The sequence below is a fragment of the Salmo trutta genome, chromosome 29 (genome assembly GCF_901001165.1).
Source record: "Salmo trutta chromosome 29, fSalTru1.1, whole genome shotgun sequence".
Classification (NCBI taxonomy): domain Eukaryota; kingdom Metazoa; phylum Chordata; class Actinopteri; order Salmoniformes; family Salmonidae; genus Salmo; species Salmo trutta.
Window position 1 is genome coordinate 31,588,474 of NC_042985.1, and position 14,750 is coordinate 31,603,223.

The 14,750-nt window shown below is 43.7% G+C and overlaps 1 protein-coding gene across 1 annotated transcript; it reads left to right on the forward strand.

Moving 5' to 3' along the window:
- The first annotated feature begins 167 nt into the window (after positions 1-167).
- nae1 (nedd8 activating enzyme E1 subunit 1) lies at positions 168-6,939 on the forward strand. The gene is made up of 20 exons (XM_029721792.1): positions 168-306; positions 793-896; positions 1,011-1,071; positions 1,185-1,215; positions 1,309-1,380; positions 1,721-1,800; positions 2,962-3,071; positions 3,203-3,312; positions 3,422-3,484; positions 3,566-3,629; positions 3,773-3,864; positions 4,005-4,064; positions 4,174-4,307; positions 4,663-4,738; positions 4,927-4,966; positions 5,209-5,295; positions 5,407-5,499; positions 5,628-5,742; positions 5,954-6,003; positions 6,137-6,939. Exons 1-20 carry the CDS (start codon positions 257-259, stop codon positions 6,244-6,246), a joined length of 1,602 nt encoding a protein of 533 aa, XP_029577652.1. The 5' UTR covers positions 168-256; the 3' UTR covers positions 6,247-6,939.
- Positions 6,940-14,750: the final 7,811 nt, after the last annotated feature.

Sequence of the window (14,750 nt, forward strand, 5' to 3'; positions counted from 1 at the left end):
TCTTACTATAATATGTCATTCAATATTCAAAGTCCTTGATTAGTCGGAATGGGTGGTGCAACTGTGGCAGAATTAATAAATTACATTTTGCGCAAGTTTGAATCGATTGAATGTTCACTACTACTCCCTCTGGTGATCAACTCTAGTTAAATCGAAAGTGCAGCTTTGAATTTACAACTGCGTTCACCCACTTGTCTCTCTATCGAATCATCGAATGGAGCTATCAAATTAACCGGTGGGGTTCTCCAAGCGGACCATGGCACTTACTAAAGCTTCTAAAGAGCAGAAATACGATAGACAATTGAGGTATGTAAAGCTAGACATTCTGTGAAAATTATACAGTTATCTGTTAAACCTAAATCGTTGCATGAGTTAGATATATCTCCACTGACAAACTGCAGCTAGCTAACGTAGTAATGCTAGCAAGCCCGTAACGTTAACTGAATTTATGCTTGATAGTGTATTCTCTTGGGCTAACGTGAACTATGCCAGCCAACCAGCATGCTTTAAAAGTATTATAGCTAGCTACTGTAGCTAGTCTTCACTGACATGCTAGCTAGCTGTCCTGTTACCTTCAGTGGTTAGCTATCTGCTATAGCTTCTAGCCACCAAATTTACTTTCAACACCAGCCAGAATTGGTGTCGTTCATTGACTGAATCTCAAAAAGGTTGATTGTTCTCATTTATTTGCCATACCAGATGAGATGTGATAATAGCTAAATAACAAGGCATTGGAGATGACAAGGAGATTGGCAACATGCCGTTGTTATGATGGCCTGTACTCCATTTCAGATTGTGGGGAGACCATGGCCAAGAAGAACTTGAAAATGCACACGTGTGCCTGATCAATTCCACAGCATCTGGGACTGAAATACTCAAGAACCTTGTGCTTCCAGGTAAATATAGCAATATTTGATTCTAGAAAAGACCGATGACCAGGAGTAGGAAAACACTGCTCTAAGGGAATTCGTGAGTAGGCTAGTACCTAAGCTAGTTGCTCTCTTCATCAGGCATTGGAGCGTTCACTATTGTCGATGGACACAAAGTCTCCGGGGAAGACGTCGGAAATAAGTAAGAAAGTGATAGGCCTATTGTTTATCACCTCATTGAAGCGCATTTGATCTTAATCTTAAAATGTTTTATACAATATACTGTCTTTACCTTTAACTTCCTTTTCTACTCAGCTTTTTTCTGAGCAACAACAGCATAGGAAGGGTAAACGATTATGCTATTCTACTCTATCAATATCTAAGCTCTACCTGTATGCAGTATGTCATAACAAGTCTTCTGGGATGGTGTGTTTTCCAGAACCGAGCCCAGGCTGCCACAGAGCTGCTACAGGAGCTGAACACTGATGTATCTGGCAACTTTGTGGAGGAGGTTTGTGTTTTCAACTATGAGCAGTAGAGCAGTTCTTCCTGAAGAGGGCTGTCACAGCTTTCCCTGTACAGATTTTGTCATATTGTTTGAAAAAAGAGCCTAGATTTGACTACATGATCCCCAGGGTATAGCGGTAGATCTGTGTTAATTCCGATCAAGGTATAGATTTACTATGACGCTGCACCAGTTGAGTATCCATTGATGGGTCTCACTGCCCACAAAGCGCACTTCTTTATCTGAGTGTATTGATTGCTGAGTGTTCTAAAACAAGCAGAGCACTTATAGTTGATCAGTCTTGTTTGTCAAACTCTTATTGTGATCTGGTCATTTTCCATTATAGAGCCCTGAAAAGCTCTTGGACAACGACCCAGAGTTCTTCCACAGATTTACCCTGGTGATTGGTGTCCAGCTGCCAGAAAGGTGGGATTCATCCTCTTATTCTTACATATTTATTTATAGACATATACCACTGTTCAAAAGTTTTGGGGTCACTTAGAAATGTCCTTGTTCTTGAAATAAAAGTACACTTTTCGTCCATTAAAATAACATCAAATTGATTAGAAATACACTATAGACATTGTTAATGTTGTAAATGACTATTGTAGCTGGAAACGGCAGATTTTTTTATGGAATATCTACATAGGCGTACAGAGGCCCATTATCAGCAACCATCAGTCCTGTGTTCCTGTGTTAGCTAATCCAAGTTTATAATTTTAAAAGGCTAATTGATCATTAGAAATGATTATGTTGGCACATTTGAAAACTGTTGTCCTGATTAAAGAAGCAATGAAACTGGCCATCTTTAGACTAGTTGAGTATCTGGAGCATCAGCGTTTGTGGGTTCGATACAGGCTCAAAATATCCAGAAACAAAGACCTTTCTTCTGTAACTCGTCAGTCTATTCTTGTTCTGAGAAATGAAGGCTATTCCATGCGAGAAATGTCCAAGAAACTGAAGATCTCGTACAACGCTGTGTACTACTCCCTTCACAGAACAGCGCAAACTGGCTCTAACCAGAATATAAAGAGGAATGGTAGGCCCCAGTGCACAACTGAGCAAGAGGACAAGTACATTAGTGTGTCTAGTTTGAGAAACATGCCTCACAAGTCCTCAACTGGCAGCTTCATTAAATAGTACCCGCAAAACACCAGCCTCAACGTCAACAGTGAAGAGGCGACTCCGGGATGCTGGCCTTCTAGGCAGAGTTCCTCTATCCAGTGTCTGTGTTCTTTTGCCCATCTTAATCATTTCTTTTTATTTGCCAGTCAGAGATATGGCTTTTTCTTTGCAAATCTGCCTAGAAGGCCAGCATCCCGGAGTCGCCTCTTCTCTGTTGAGACTGGTGTTTTGCGGGTACTATTTAATGAATAGTACAATAGTAATTTACAACATTAACAATGTCTACACTGTATTACTAATCAATTTGACATTTCTAAATGACCCCAAACTTTTGAACGGTAGTGTACATTTCAGTTAAAAAAAATGTATTTGGTATTTGTGATAGTCTTACAAAGTAACATCAAATATATATTTTTTTAAAGTTATCTTGTTGTGTAAATGATTTTGGTTTTATTTTCACAGCACGTGTTTGAGACTGGGGTCAGTGTTGTGGAATGCAAACATACCTTTCCTGGTGTGTAGAACGTATGGCCTCGTCGGTTACATGAGGCTAGTAGTGAAGGAGCACACAGGTATAGTAAACGCTTGTGAGTCACACGTGTATTGCTGTATCTGTAGTAATGGTGACAAGCACTCAAGGTCAGTGTTCTCTTGCAGTTAATCGAAAACACTCAAACAAGCTGTTTGCGGTCACTCCCTCTAGTGATTGAGTCTCATCCAGACAATGCGTTGGAGGACCTGAGGCTTGACCAACCTTTTGCAGAGCTCAAGAACCACATCCAGTCCTACGACTTGGAGGGAATGGGGAAGAAGGTGTGTTTGGGCTTTTAATTTTTTTTTCGGCCACTGTTGTGTTTTGTATTTCAGTTGTAATTTGGTCCTCACTGGTTCATGTATTTTCTTATGCTCTTGTGTTCTGCAGGATCACAGTCATACACCATGGATCATCATTGTTGCCAAATACCTAGAAAAGTGGTTCAGTGAGGTAATACTTCTGTGACCAACAATCTACAGCACCCTATGATGTGCAAGAGAGCTGACAATTTAATACATCTTTTTTTTCTAGCACAATTTTCAGTTGCCAAAGAACTACAAAGAGAAGGAGGCCTTCAAACAGCTTATACGGCAAGGTATTTCACTTGACATAGATTTTTCTTGACTTCATTTGTATTTTTACATTTTCACCGAATTTTAGTTGTCTACAGACACTATCTTATCCAGATTATGCCTGACTGTATATAGTTTGTGTTCTCATGATACTTGGTTTCTTTAGGAATCCTGAAGAATGAGAAGGGAACTCCTGAGGATGAGGAGAACTTTGAGGAGGCCATCAAGAACGTCAACACCGCCCTTAACCCCACCAAGGTGGCTCTTCTCATACCTCACCCCTAAACCCCCTCACTCCTTTCAGCCGTGTTATGTTAATCCATGCTGCTGGTTGCACGAGATCACTGGAAGTTGCTACTCTTGTCAACTTTGCTTACTCCACTCTCACCTCTCTGTAGATTTCAAGTGGCGTTGACGACATCTTCAATGGAGAGCAATGCAATGACATTACATCACAGGTGAATCTAAATATGACACGTCTACTCGGGCCATGATTGAACCATCCTGTGAATGATTTATTTGTAGGTTTAATGCATGACTGGTTCTGTCTTTCTCTGCTATACGCAGACTCCAGCCTTCTGGGTGATGACGCGAGCAGTGAGGGAGTTTGTGCAAAACGACGGCGGCGGAAACCTACCTGTGCGTGGCTCCATTCCAGACATGATTGCGGACTCAGAGAAATTCATCAACCTCCAGAATATGTAGGTAGTGGTAATTATATCATTAATTTATATGGCAAGCAGCCAGTCGCTGGTTTAATTAAAAAGTCAGAGCTGCTGTATGAGTTAATAGCGAGCATAGCTCAATGCTTGTAATGTGGGGCATATCAAGGAGAGGACAGTCATTGCATAATAAACCATAAACCAATGTCGATAGCTAAATGGCAGAATGGCAGAATAGCAGAATTGTATGTGCCAAACCATATGATGCTGCGATTTCCACTGTTGTTTACAATTTCCTGTGCCTTAACCTTATTTCCCAAACACAAGGTATGCTTTGTGCTGGCATGATCATCATAGTCCTGGCCTGGGCATTAATGCAGGCATATTTTTTCAGTTATAGAGAGAAGGCAATGCAAGATGCTTCTGTCGTGTCTAAGCATGTAGAGTCTCTCCTGCAGTCTGTTGGAAAGGTATGTGAAACTTTACTCTGCAGTCTCAGGGATATTTAATCTCATGCGACGCCAAAAACACATAGTAAGTCTCCTGCAGTAGTACTTATGCAGCAGTAGTGCTGTGTAAGGATCAACATTTTATTACCTTTGATAGATTGATATAATCTAGTTAATTGGGTTGACTTCTGTCTTTTCTCTTGCTAAAGCCCTCAGAGAGCATATCTGAGCAGGACATCAAACTATTCTGTGAGTATTCTGACAAGTACACACACACACACACTACCATAATACAATGTGAACAGGACATGTAATATGACAGGAATGTAAATTGAATACTCTAACTCATTTAACAGTAACTCAAAGCGTCATGTCGGTCAGGTGTTGTTTGTCATACAGTAGTGTGGCTGCACTTTGATGACCGCATGATGAATGGGAACACAGTGCAGTAGGTTGAGCCCTGGCCCTGTGCTATGTGTTTCGGTCTGCAGGTAAGAACGCTGCCTTCCTGAGGGTGGTGCGCTGCAGGTCTCTAGCTGAAGAATACAGCGTGGAGACGGTCAATAAAGATGAGATCAGTAAGTCCAACACCGTACAGACGTCCACCTTGATTTGGCCTATTTTGCTTTTGAGACCCTTTGATTATGTGTGTTGGTAGTGTATACTAAGATCCTGCTCTCTCTCCTCAGCCTCCTGCATGGACAGTGCAGATGGGGAGATGGTGTTGTACCTTATGTTGCGCTCTGTGGACCGTTTCTATCAGCAGCACTCCCGCTACCCAGGTACAGCTAGGCTGGTGTAGTTCTGCCCCCAACACAACTGTCTGGCACACAGCATAACTAAACTGTGTTCCGCCATGTTAAATGGCCCATCTCCAGATATGTGATATGGTTTTTCCTCCTTTTTGAAGGTGTCTACAATTACCAAGTAGAAGAAGACATTAGCAAGTTGAAGCTGTGTGTGAACAGCCTTCTGCAGGAGTACAGCCTGAACGTCAATGTGAAAGATGACTACATCCACGAGTTGTATGTTTTGTGCATAGTGTCTAGTCAGCTGTTCTCTGCAGAGAGAATGGTCATTTTACAGCCCACTGTAAAACCTCCCTACAGTTTTTGTGTTTATATTTGTAATTTAGCCACAATGTTTCCATTAACCTCATACCCATTTTACAGTTATCATCAAGGAGAGGAACATGATTAAATAATCTACATGTCATTTCACTTTGCTCTTCAACAGCTGTCGCTATGGTGCTGCTGAGCCGCACACAGTGGCATCCTTTTTGGGAGGTGAGTTCTGCAGGACTTGGATCCTATTATGGTCTAGCATCCTCGTGCTATTTCTGTTATGGGATAAACATTTGTTTTCTTGGAGTTGGTCCAAATGTACTGTCTTCAATATGCTTTCAATGTGTTTCCTTAGGATCTGCTGCACAAGAGGCCATCAAAATCATCACTCGTCAGTTTGTTCCCTTCAACAACACGTTCATCTACAATGCCATGTCCCAGACAACTGCCACTTTTCAGCTGTAGAAAAAGCTATTTTCCTCAATGACATGCACTTAACCCCTCTGTAAAAATATATGAATGGAATGTTGCAGCGTAGTAGCAGTGATAACTGAAAGTTTGTGTAGTGGGAACACTTTGTTCGTATTATTATGTTGTGGCTGAAAGAAAAAGGAAGTTCTGATGGACTGTTTCCGATTACTTTTCAATGTTTGTGTTCTGGCTGGTTTATTCTCACACATTAAGTGTTGTGCTTATTAGTACATTATAATAATTTACCTGCCAAATTCAAACCATTCAAGAAATGTCCGGGGGTTTGAATTATTTCCTCTAAAGATATCCTGCACTAAACAGACAAGGACCTTTGAGGTAAATGCATGTGGTGTACCTGTACACTAGGTACCCAAGGAACTCTGATTGTGCTCCAACATCTTGTGCCCTGATGGGCAACAGTCTGGACATGGTACTTTACATGGCCAGCAGTAGGGGTCGCATTGTCCTGTCCAAATCAAAAAGGGCTGACTATCATGTGAGCTTCATGATGAACAAGCAAAATTGCCACCCAAAGTTGACTGTGATTGGGCACAATTCCCAAGACATTGGCCTGATGGTGATATACGCTGTGAAAAAAAAATGGTTACCTTTTCCTGTTGACTGGTAGAATAACCCTAACATGACACAAGTGTCTATATGTATTAAAAAAAAAAGAATCCTCTAAGAGCTGTGTAATATGTTGTTGTTTTGGTTCCTTCCCCAGTTCAGATTATAGAGCATTGGTGGAGTGGTGTTTGTCACAAAATGCAGTGTGTGTTTTGTGATGAGCAGGCACTCTGCTGACTACACCCTTGGAGCAGAAAATCACCATAAAGATTTCTTGGGAGTATGGCTGTTTCCCCCCCCCCCCTACTTAATAAAAAGTGCTCTATTTTGTTGCAGCACATAAATTCCTGCATAGTTCATTATTTATATGAAAAGGAGAACAATTTGTTTAATCCCATTCCGATTACATTCAGTAGAGGGTGATCTTTCCCATGTCGACGAGAAGAACATGCTTACAGTAGGCACACTCAGGATCGTTGTGTTGAGTGAATAATTCCTGACTTCTGACTATATAGCACCCACTGTACCAGACATTAGCTATAAAATGTTAATGGGAAGCCTGCCTAAACCAGTTATGTTCATTAGTCACTATGTTCTTGTTCAATGTCCCAGTCTCTGGAAACATTGGTGCTGCTCGGTAACATTGAGAACAATTATGGCCACTTCATTGCCTACATATGATCTGATTTGTGTTGCAGCCAGCCAGGGCCCTATAACAACAGAGTTGGTATACTGAAGGCCACTGTTACATAACTGGGCTGCTTTTGAATATGCGTTGGTTGGTTGCTTACAGAGGGCACTGACATGTTTTTCATTTGTGTTTTGCCTGCAGGATTTAACTGAGTGGAAATTTGCCCCTGGTAGATTATTTTCCTTGTAAGACCCCCGCCTCCTTCCTGAGGAGGACGGTGCAGATCACGGTGTTCGAGTGGCCTGCCAGAATGTACTTAGGCCATTTCCCAAACAGAAAGTTTCATCTTCTAAGATTATTGTGTTTGGAATGCAAGTTTTATTTAACCAGCCCTGAATCTAATCTACACGCACAGTTGGGGTTGGACTGCATGGGCTCTAGGCAGGAAGCACCTCTCTCGGCTAAGGATATTTATTTTACTGTTGCAATTTTATTACATCTCTTGATCTGAGTTGCTAATCATCTGGCCCTTAAGGCCATGTGTCTCAAGGACAAACCTGATTTTATCTCAGCCGGTTTCATGTCACTTGCCAATCTTCCTCGTGCTACGCAGCTAGGCTTTATAATCTGCATAGCCTCTGATGTGATGTCTCTCCGGCAGTTTATTTCTCTTCAAGGACCTGTTTCCCAGCTCCAGTGACTGTATGAGCCCAGCTGAGAACATCAGTCAAACCTAGCTGGTGTGGCCAGCGCTCTGCACAGCTGTGTCAACACGCCAGCATGACGGTGGAGACCATTTCAAACATACAGACATGGCTTCAGTTACCTTTAATGCTCATTGTGCAGCCTTTGTCTCACTGTATCAGGGCCCGCCAGTTGCTAGTGTCTTGCTAGATAGGCGCATAAGGCTGCACTATTGTGACAGTCTGTACTAATGGTAACAGACATACTGGAAAATAAACACAGACATGATCCGTTTACAAGATGGTCTTATTGTGTACAGTTGAAGTCAGAAGTTTACATACACTTAGGTTGGAGTCATTTAAACTCGTTTTTCAACCACTCCACAAATGTCTTGTTAACAAACTATAGTTTTGGCAAGTCGGTTAGGACATCTACTTTGTGCATGACAAGTCATTTTTCCAACAATTGTTTACAGACAGATTATTTCACTTATAATTCACTGTATCACAATTCCAGTGGGTCAGAAGTTTACATATATTAAGTTGACTGTGCCTTTAAACAGCTTGAAAAATTCCAGAAAATGATGTCATGGCTTTAGAAGCCTCTGATAGGCTAATTGACAACATTTGAGTCAATTGGAGGTGTACCTGTGGATGTATTTCAAGGCCTGCCTTCAAACTCAGTGCCTCTTTGCTTGACATCATGGGAAAATCCAAAGAAATCAGTAAGACCTCAGAAAAAAAACTGTAGACCTCCACAAGTCTGGTTCATCCTTGGGAGCAATTTCCAAATGCCTTTCCAAAACTTCAGACTTAAAATGTATGTGACATAGTGCGCAATTTTCTGTGACCATTTTTGGCTCATGAGCGCTACTTTCAGAACTACTGGCTAAAAAGCACACAAAACTACCGAAGAATCGCTTTAATAGAGTTGCGTATGCTCTGATGCTTCCTGTAGAGCACATGCACATCCTATGTATCTGCACTGATTAAATAAAGGTTAAATAAAAAAACAGAACCTCTGGCACATTTCCCATAGATGAATTTTCCTTCAGAGGTTAAAGGTTGGGAAGGCATTCTGAGGATGAAACTGCGTCTCTGAAACTGAGACTCGTTCCCTCCTCTGCCTTTCTGGTGACACGGACAGCCACCCACCCACCCGCTCACTCACCCTCCTACTAATCCCTCGCTCCCTCCCACCCTCTTTCTTTTTGTATGCACTATGCACACACACCCATACACATATATACTGTACACCCACACACATCTGGCCTTGTACAGTCTGTCTCTATTCCATTCACACTTTATCAAGGCTCCGGTATCCCAGCTTGGGAGTAGCGTTATCTCTCGTCACAGGGGAGGCCGGACAATAGAGGAGTCCGCTGCTTTACTGTGGTCTGGCCGTTAGATTTTTGAATTATCTGTGAATCAGAAACATTGACTCTGCAGAAAGGCTACAGTGCCAGTGATGATTTGCTGTGTTATTTTACTGGCATTCTGTGAAATACCGCTTTGGTTCTGAGAGGGAGAGAGTAGGGGGTGGTTCTGCTGATCCCTGGTGATTATAACTTTGGATATTTGTCTGGCTGGGCTCCAGCGCTGTGCTCTCTTCCCTGGAGCCAGTAGTGCTTTGCTGTATTTAAACATGGCTGTTTGAGTAGAGCGTTCAGTCTGTTTACTGTAAGACTGCAGGGGATTTGGAAGTACTAACCCTCACATGAGTCTTTCAGGGAGTTCAGAAAGAATTCTGTGGACTGATAGATGTGGATATGTCGTTTATTCACAAAAAGGTAAAAGTTCCATCGATGTCAGAAAGGTTCTAATGCTTCTGAGGCTGTATTTCACCCCGACGGTCATCATATACTGTAGCTCCCAGTCATGTTGTGGTGGGATCGTTAGTGTATATGTTAGAGCCCATCTTGAACGTGAGTATGAAGATAGGCACTGTGAAGGCCTGTCACTGTGCTTTATACAGTGTGTTTATGTAACACACAGTTGAACTTCCCTCTCCCTGGAGGAGTTTAGCCTGACAAATCAGGGGGTGTGTGGCACTGAAGGGCGCATCTCATGCACCTTTAACATTGTGGGAAAGCATGTGAGCCCATGTGTGACTCTCCCCCCCCCACCCAGTCCACCTGCCCCCTTACTAGGATGTGGTGATGAGGATAGACCGTTAGACTGCATTGAAACAGTAAAAACAGACAACATCGCCCAGTCCATGCAGGTACTCTACAGTAACTCTCACCACTCGCCCTCTGGGGAAGGAAGGGGAGAGACTGGTTGAACATCCACTTCTCTTCATTTCTGTTTTGCTATGAGGTCTCGTAAAATAAACACCCTTCACTTGCATCAGATTCATTTCTGCTCTCTGTGTTAAAGGTCTGGGGAGGGGGTCACATTTTGAATTGACTTGTTGTCCTTGAATAGAAAGAGAGTGTTGACGTAGTGAGTGGTGTCCAGTGGAGGCTGCTGTGGGGAGGATGGCTCATAATAATGGCCGGAATGGCGCGAATGGTATGGCATCAAACACATGGAAGCCACGTGTTTGATGTATTTCAAACCATTCCACTGATTCCACTCCAGCCATTACTATGAGCCCGTCCTCCCCAATTAAGGTGCCACCGGCCTCCTGTGGTGGTATCGTACATTTGCAGGCTAAAATACAGCAGACTGATGCAACAGCAAACTAAATTTGGATTCTTACTTTGTGTCATATGCAACATTGTTTCTTCCTGCCTCTTCCGGTCTGCCCAGGTCTTACTCCCCGTTCATCCCCTCAGAGGGGCCTTCCAGACAGGCTCAAAGTCACCTCATCTCTGGATCAGCCCCACAGGGCCTGTGGTAGGTGTCGTGTTACACACACACTCAGTCCACCCACAGGGCTCTCTCACCTCCTCCTGGTGCCTCCAATTATGCACATGACTGGAATGACTGCTTTGGTTTTAATCACATTTATTCTCAAACAAAACCACAGTGTGGAGACAAACAGAGATCCTCTTATCCGAGAGAGATCATCTTGTCCGTGAGGTTCTTTAGTGCTTTATGTAATTTGCAATGTGTTCTATACTGTATGTAACATCACAGAGAGATGTTTAGGACATACATGCCTTTAATAATATTAAAACATGGGACTACAGTTTTGGACATTATAATGTTCATTAATTTGCATTAATTTAACTTGTGTAAAACAGTACTATCTTGTACAGATTGTGCAAGCCGACTTGTTACCACCCTATACCTTGAAGGTGTCTCATTCCAAAGTAAGACTGCGTCTCCCATTTGCAGTCGCCTTACATAATGACTATTTGTTTGTCTGTTTTCAATTCTTTTTTTATTTCCAGGCCTCACAGTTACAGCATCAGAGGTGTGGTGTATGTATACCAGAGGAGGCTGGTGGGATGAGCTATAGGGTTACGGGCTCCTTGTAATGGCTGGAATGGAATCAATGGAATGGAATGAGGGGCCCCGAGTGGCGCAGAGGTGTGCTGAGGCACCACTACAGCCTGGGGTTCGATCCCAGGAAGCCCAATAGGCGGCGCACAATTAGCCCAGTGCCGTCCGGGTTAGGGGATGGTATTGCCGGGGGGTTTTCTCTGGCTCATCGCGCTCTAGCGACTCCTTGTGGTGGGCTGGGTGCCTGAAAGCTGACTTCTGTAGTCAGTCGAACAGTGTTTTCTCCGACACATTGGCGCGGCTGACTTCCAGGTTAAGCGAGCAGTGTGTTAAGTAAGCGGCTAGGCGGGTCATGTTTCGGAGGACCCATGTCTCAACCTTCGCCTCTCCCAAGCCCATTGAGGAGTTGCAGCAAACTAGCAATTTGTGAGAAAATGGGGTAAAAAAACTAAAAATGGTACCAAACATTTGACTCCAGTGCATTGATTCCATTCCAGCCATTACAATGAGCCGTCCTCTTATAGCTCCTCCCACCAGCCTCCTCTGATGTATACATACTGTATACATACTGTATATACAGGACAGGGTGTAAGAGGCCCTGATCCTGTTGGTGTAATGTATATATGGTATACTGTGGATTTTGTTAGTGTGGGTTGGAGCACTGCTCTATGGTGTGTATGTGTGTGCTTGTATGTGTGTGTATATGTCTGTATGTGTGTGTTCTATTGCTGTGTTTATTTTTGTAAATGTGTTAATGATGGCATGTGTTGTCCATGTCTAGTGTGTCATTAACTCAGGAACGTGTTGTAGCGACCCTCATAGTTATGACATTATCTTATTGTATGTTGGTGCAGTACCAGTTATCTAGGTTTCACTGGGTCCAGCAGGCCAATCCCCCTGTTGTCTGCCCATCAAAGGAATGCCTGGAATATTTCGGTGCCAGGCGTCCTTACGGTTGGTGGAACCGCAGGGGGGCTGGGCGTGGGTGATAGATAACTGTTGGTGATTGTGTATTTAACAGATTTGTTTTTGGCGTAGGCTACGGCCGTGCCCGTTAAGAGTTTAGGAATAAACCGTTTGAATTGAGAGCTTGATCTTATGTCCTGGACAGATGTTTATTATAAGGTGCCAGTCTTATCTCCACTCTCTGGCATTTACTTTATCTGCCATCACTAAGATCTCCTGGCGACGGCTCGGAATTCCATTTGAAAGAAAAACATGTCAGACAGAAATCTTTCCACTACAGTAAAACAGAAGCGGTGTATCGAATATTAATGAACAGCACCCACTGGTATACAAATCATTTATCTTTTTCAGAAGAGCTCAAAGGTGACTGACAAATTAGTGTATTTTTCCATGAACTCCAAGGTTGCTGTGGCTCAGAGGCAGTTGAGAGTGCACACCACAACTCCTCATGGGGCGAACTCTGCGACCCAGGGAGCGAGGCTGCGCCTCCCTGCTATGTGGAAAGTTTCTGGAGGCCTGCGAGGGAGAGAGCCTCAGAGGAGGCCTGAGCAGCTGGGGGACCCAGGCCAGCAGGCAGGCAGGAGAGAGGCTTCTACAGGGGAAGCTCAGTCTCCTCCACACAGCCAAGGCCAAGCTGACCAGCGGTACTAACAGCACCTCTCTCATACGCTCCCATCTGTGTGCCTCAAATGGGTCGCTCACTCCCTCTCTCCTCTCCCCCTCCATTCCTTACACAAAACAAGACTTGTTTCTCTTCATTAGTAACACCTGTTCTTTTTGACTGCAACATTCAAAACACAGAGAATTCAACGACATCTCACCAACGCGAGCCATGTAAAGAATTTCCAGGGGAATTATTTGTGGCATGTCCCGAGGTGAATGACAGACATTGTTTCAGAGCACTTCTGAAACAATGTCCTTTAACTGGTCTCCCCTCTCTATAAGCCATCCAGATGAGCTTCTCTGACAATGTGAGAACAAATAGAAGTTGTGCTGAAATTCTTTATCTAAACATAGAGCAGACGGCCTTTGAGGCCAGGGCCTGTTTTGGACAAGGGCTAGCTCCACAAGGAGGTGTTGATGAGAGGGGAGAGGGGCACAAATTCCACAGATAAGTGGCGTGGCCCGGTGCTCCACGAGGTTAGGGAAGGAGGCACAGGAGACACAGCCATGGATACACACTCAGAATGGGATTTTTGTGTATCTGAGGAGAGAGAGAGAGAGATAAGGTTAGGATAGAGCAAGAGTAAACAGGAGTCTGAATGTAGTGACACCAATAGGAGTGTAGGGATGGGACTAGGATGAACCAATCAGAAACTGAGATTAGCCAATCAGAGTCCTGATTGAGAACAGACCATATGAATGGCCATAATCTCAACAAGAACCGAGGCGCAACTCTGACTGCAGTGTGAGGATCAAACCCCACATGACCCAACTGCTTAGCTCTCTCTCTGCCTGGCCCCATGCCCTCCTTCCCTCACATAGAGTAAATCAGCTCCCTTGAATTTGCCTCTGGGTCCTCAAGCTCAGATCCCAGCATTCCTAGTATTCTTCTGTGTAATTAAATTGCCACTTTTCTATTGAGCTTTATTTGTGTTGCTCAGAAACAGGAAGGATGGTCAGATTCATCAGATTCATATCTACTATTAAAGTCAGGGAGAGGAAAAGATGTGGAATGAAATCCTTATGAGGGGGTGGTAATGAGAGTCTTATGGCAGAGGGCCTTCCCACTCGCTGCCCTACAGCCACTCTAAAGCACATCACTTATGTGGAACACAAAGCATTATGTGGATGTGTGCTTTTGTGGGTTGTATTGTGTGTGTTTCAGGGTCTATGTCTTTGCGTGTGTGTGTGTCAGCAGCAGCCAAGATGATACACCATGCTAGCCGCAGAGACCCACAATGCAGCAGTCAGCTTGACAGAGTAGGGAGAGGGGCTGGAGATGTTGGCGAGAGATGGAGACAGAAAGTGGGAGAGAGACTGTGTGTGCGTGCATGCAGGCATGTGTGTGTGTGTGTGTTTGAAAGAGAGAGAGAGAGAGAGAGAGAGAGAGAGAGAGAGAGAGAGAGAGAGGAGGTGGTATGATGGAGGAAGGGAACATTCTCAGTAGGGGGTTCACATGTAGGCCTACATATTCATGTCCCCCCTCTAACCACAAGGGGGCGTCCAAAGCAATGTGAGCAGAGGTTGCACCTTGGTACCATCTCATAAGCAGGAGCTTGGCTGATGGCTGGCGAGCATCTCTGTGGACCATCGCT

What these genes read in the sequence shown, in the direction of transcription:
- nae1 (XM_029721792.1), top strand. Translation starts at nt 257, where the DNA reads ATGGCACTTACTAAAGCTTCTAAAGAGCAGAAATACGATAGACAATTG. An exon ending in AAATACGATAGACAATTGAG is followed by an intron (nt 307 to 792) that starts GTATGTAAAGCT and finishes ACTCCATTTCAG; the next exon opens with ATTGTGGGGAGACCATGGCC. An exon ending in GGGGAAGACGTCGGAAATAA is followed by an intron (nt 1,072 to 1,184) that starts GTAAGAAAGTGA and finishes TTTTCTACTCAG; the next exon opens with CTTTTTTCTGAGCAACAACA.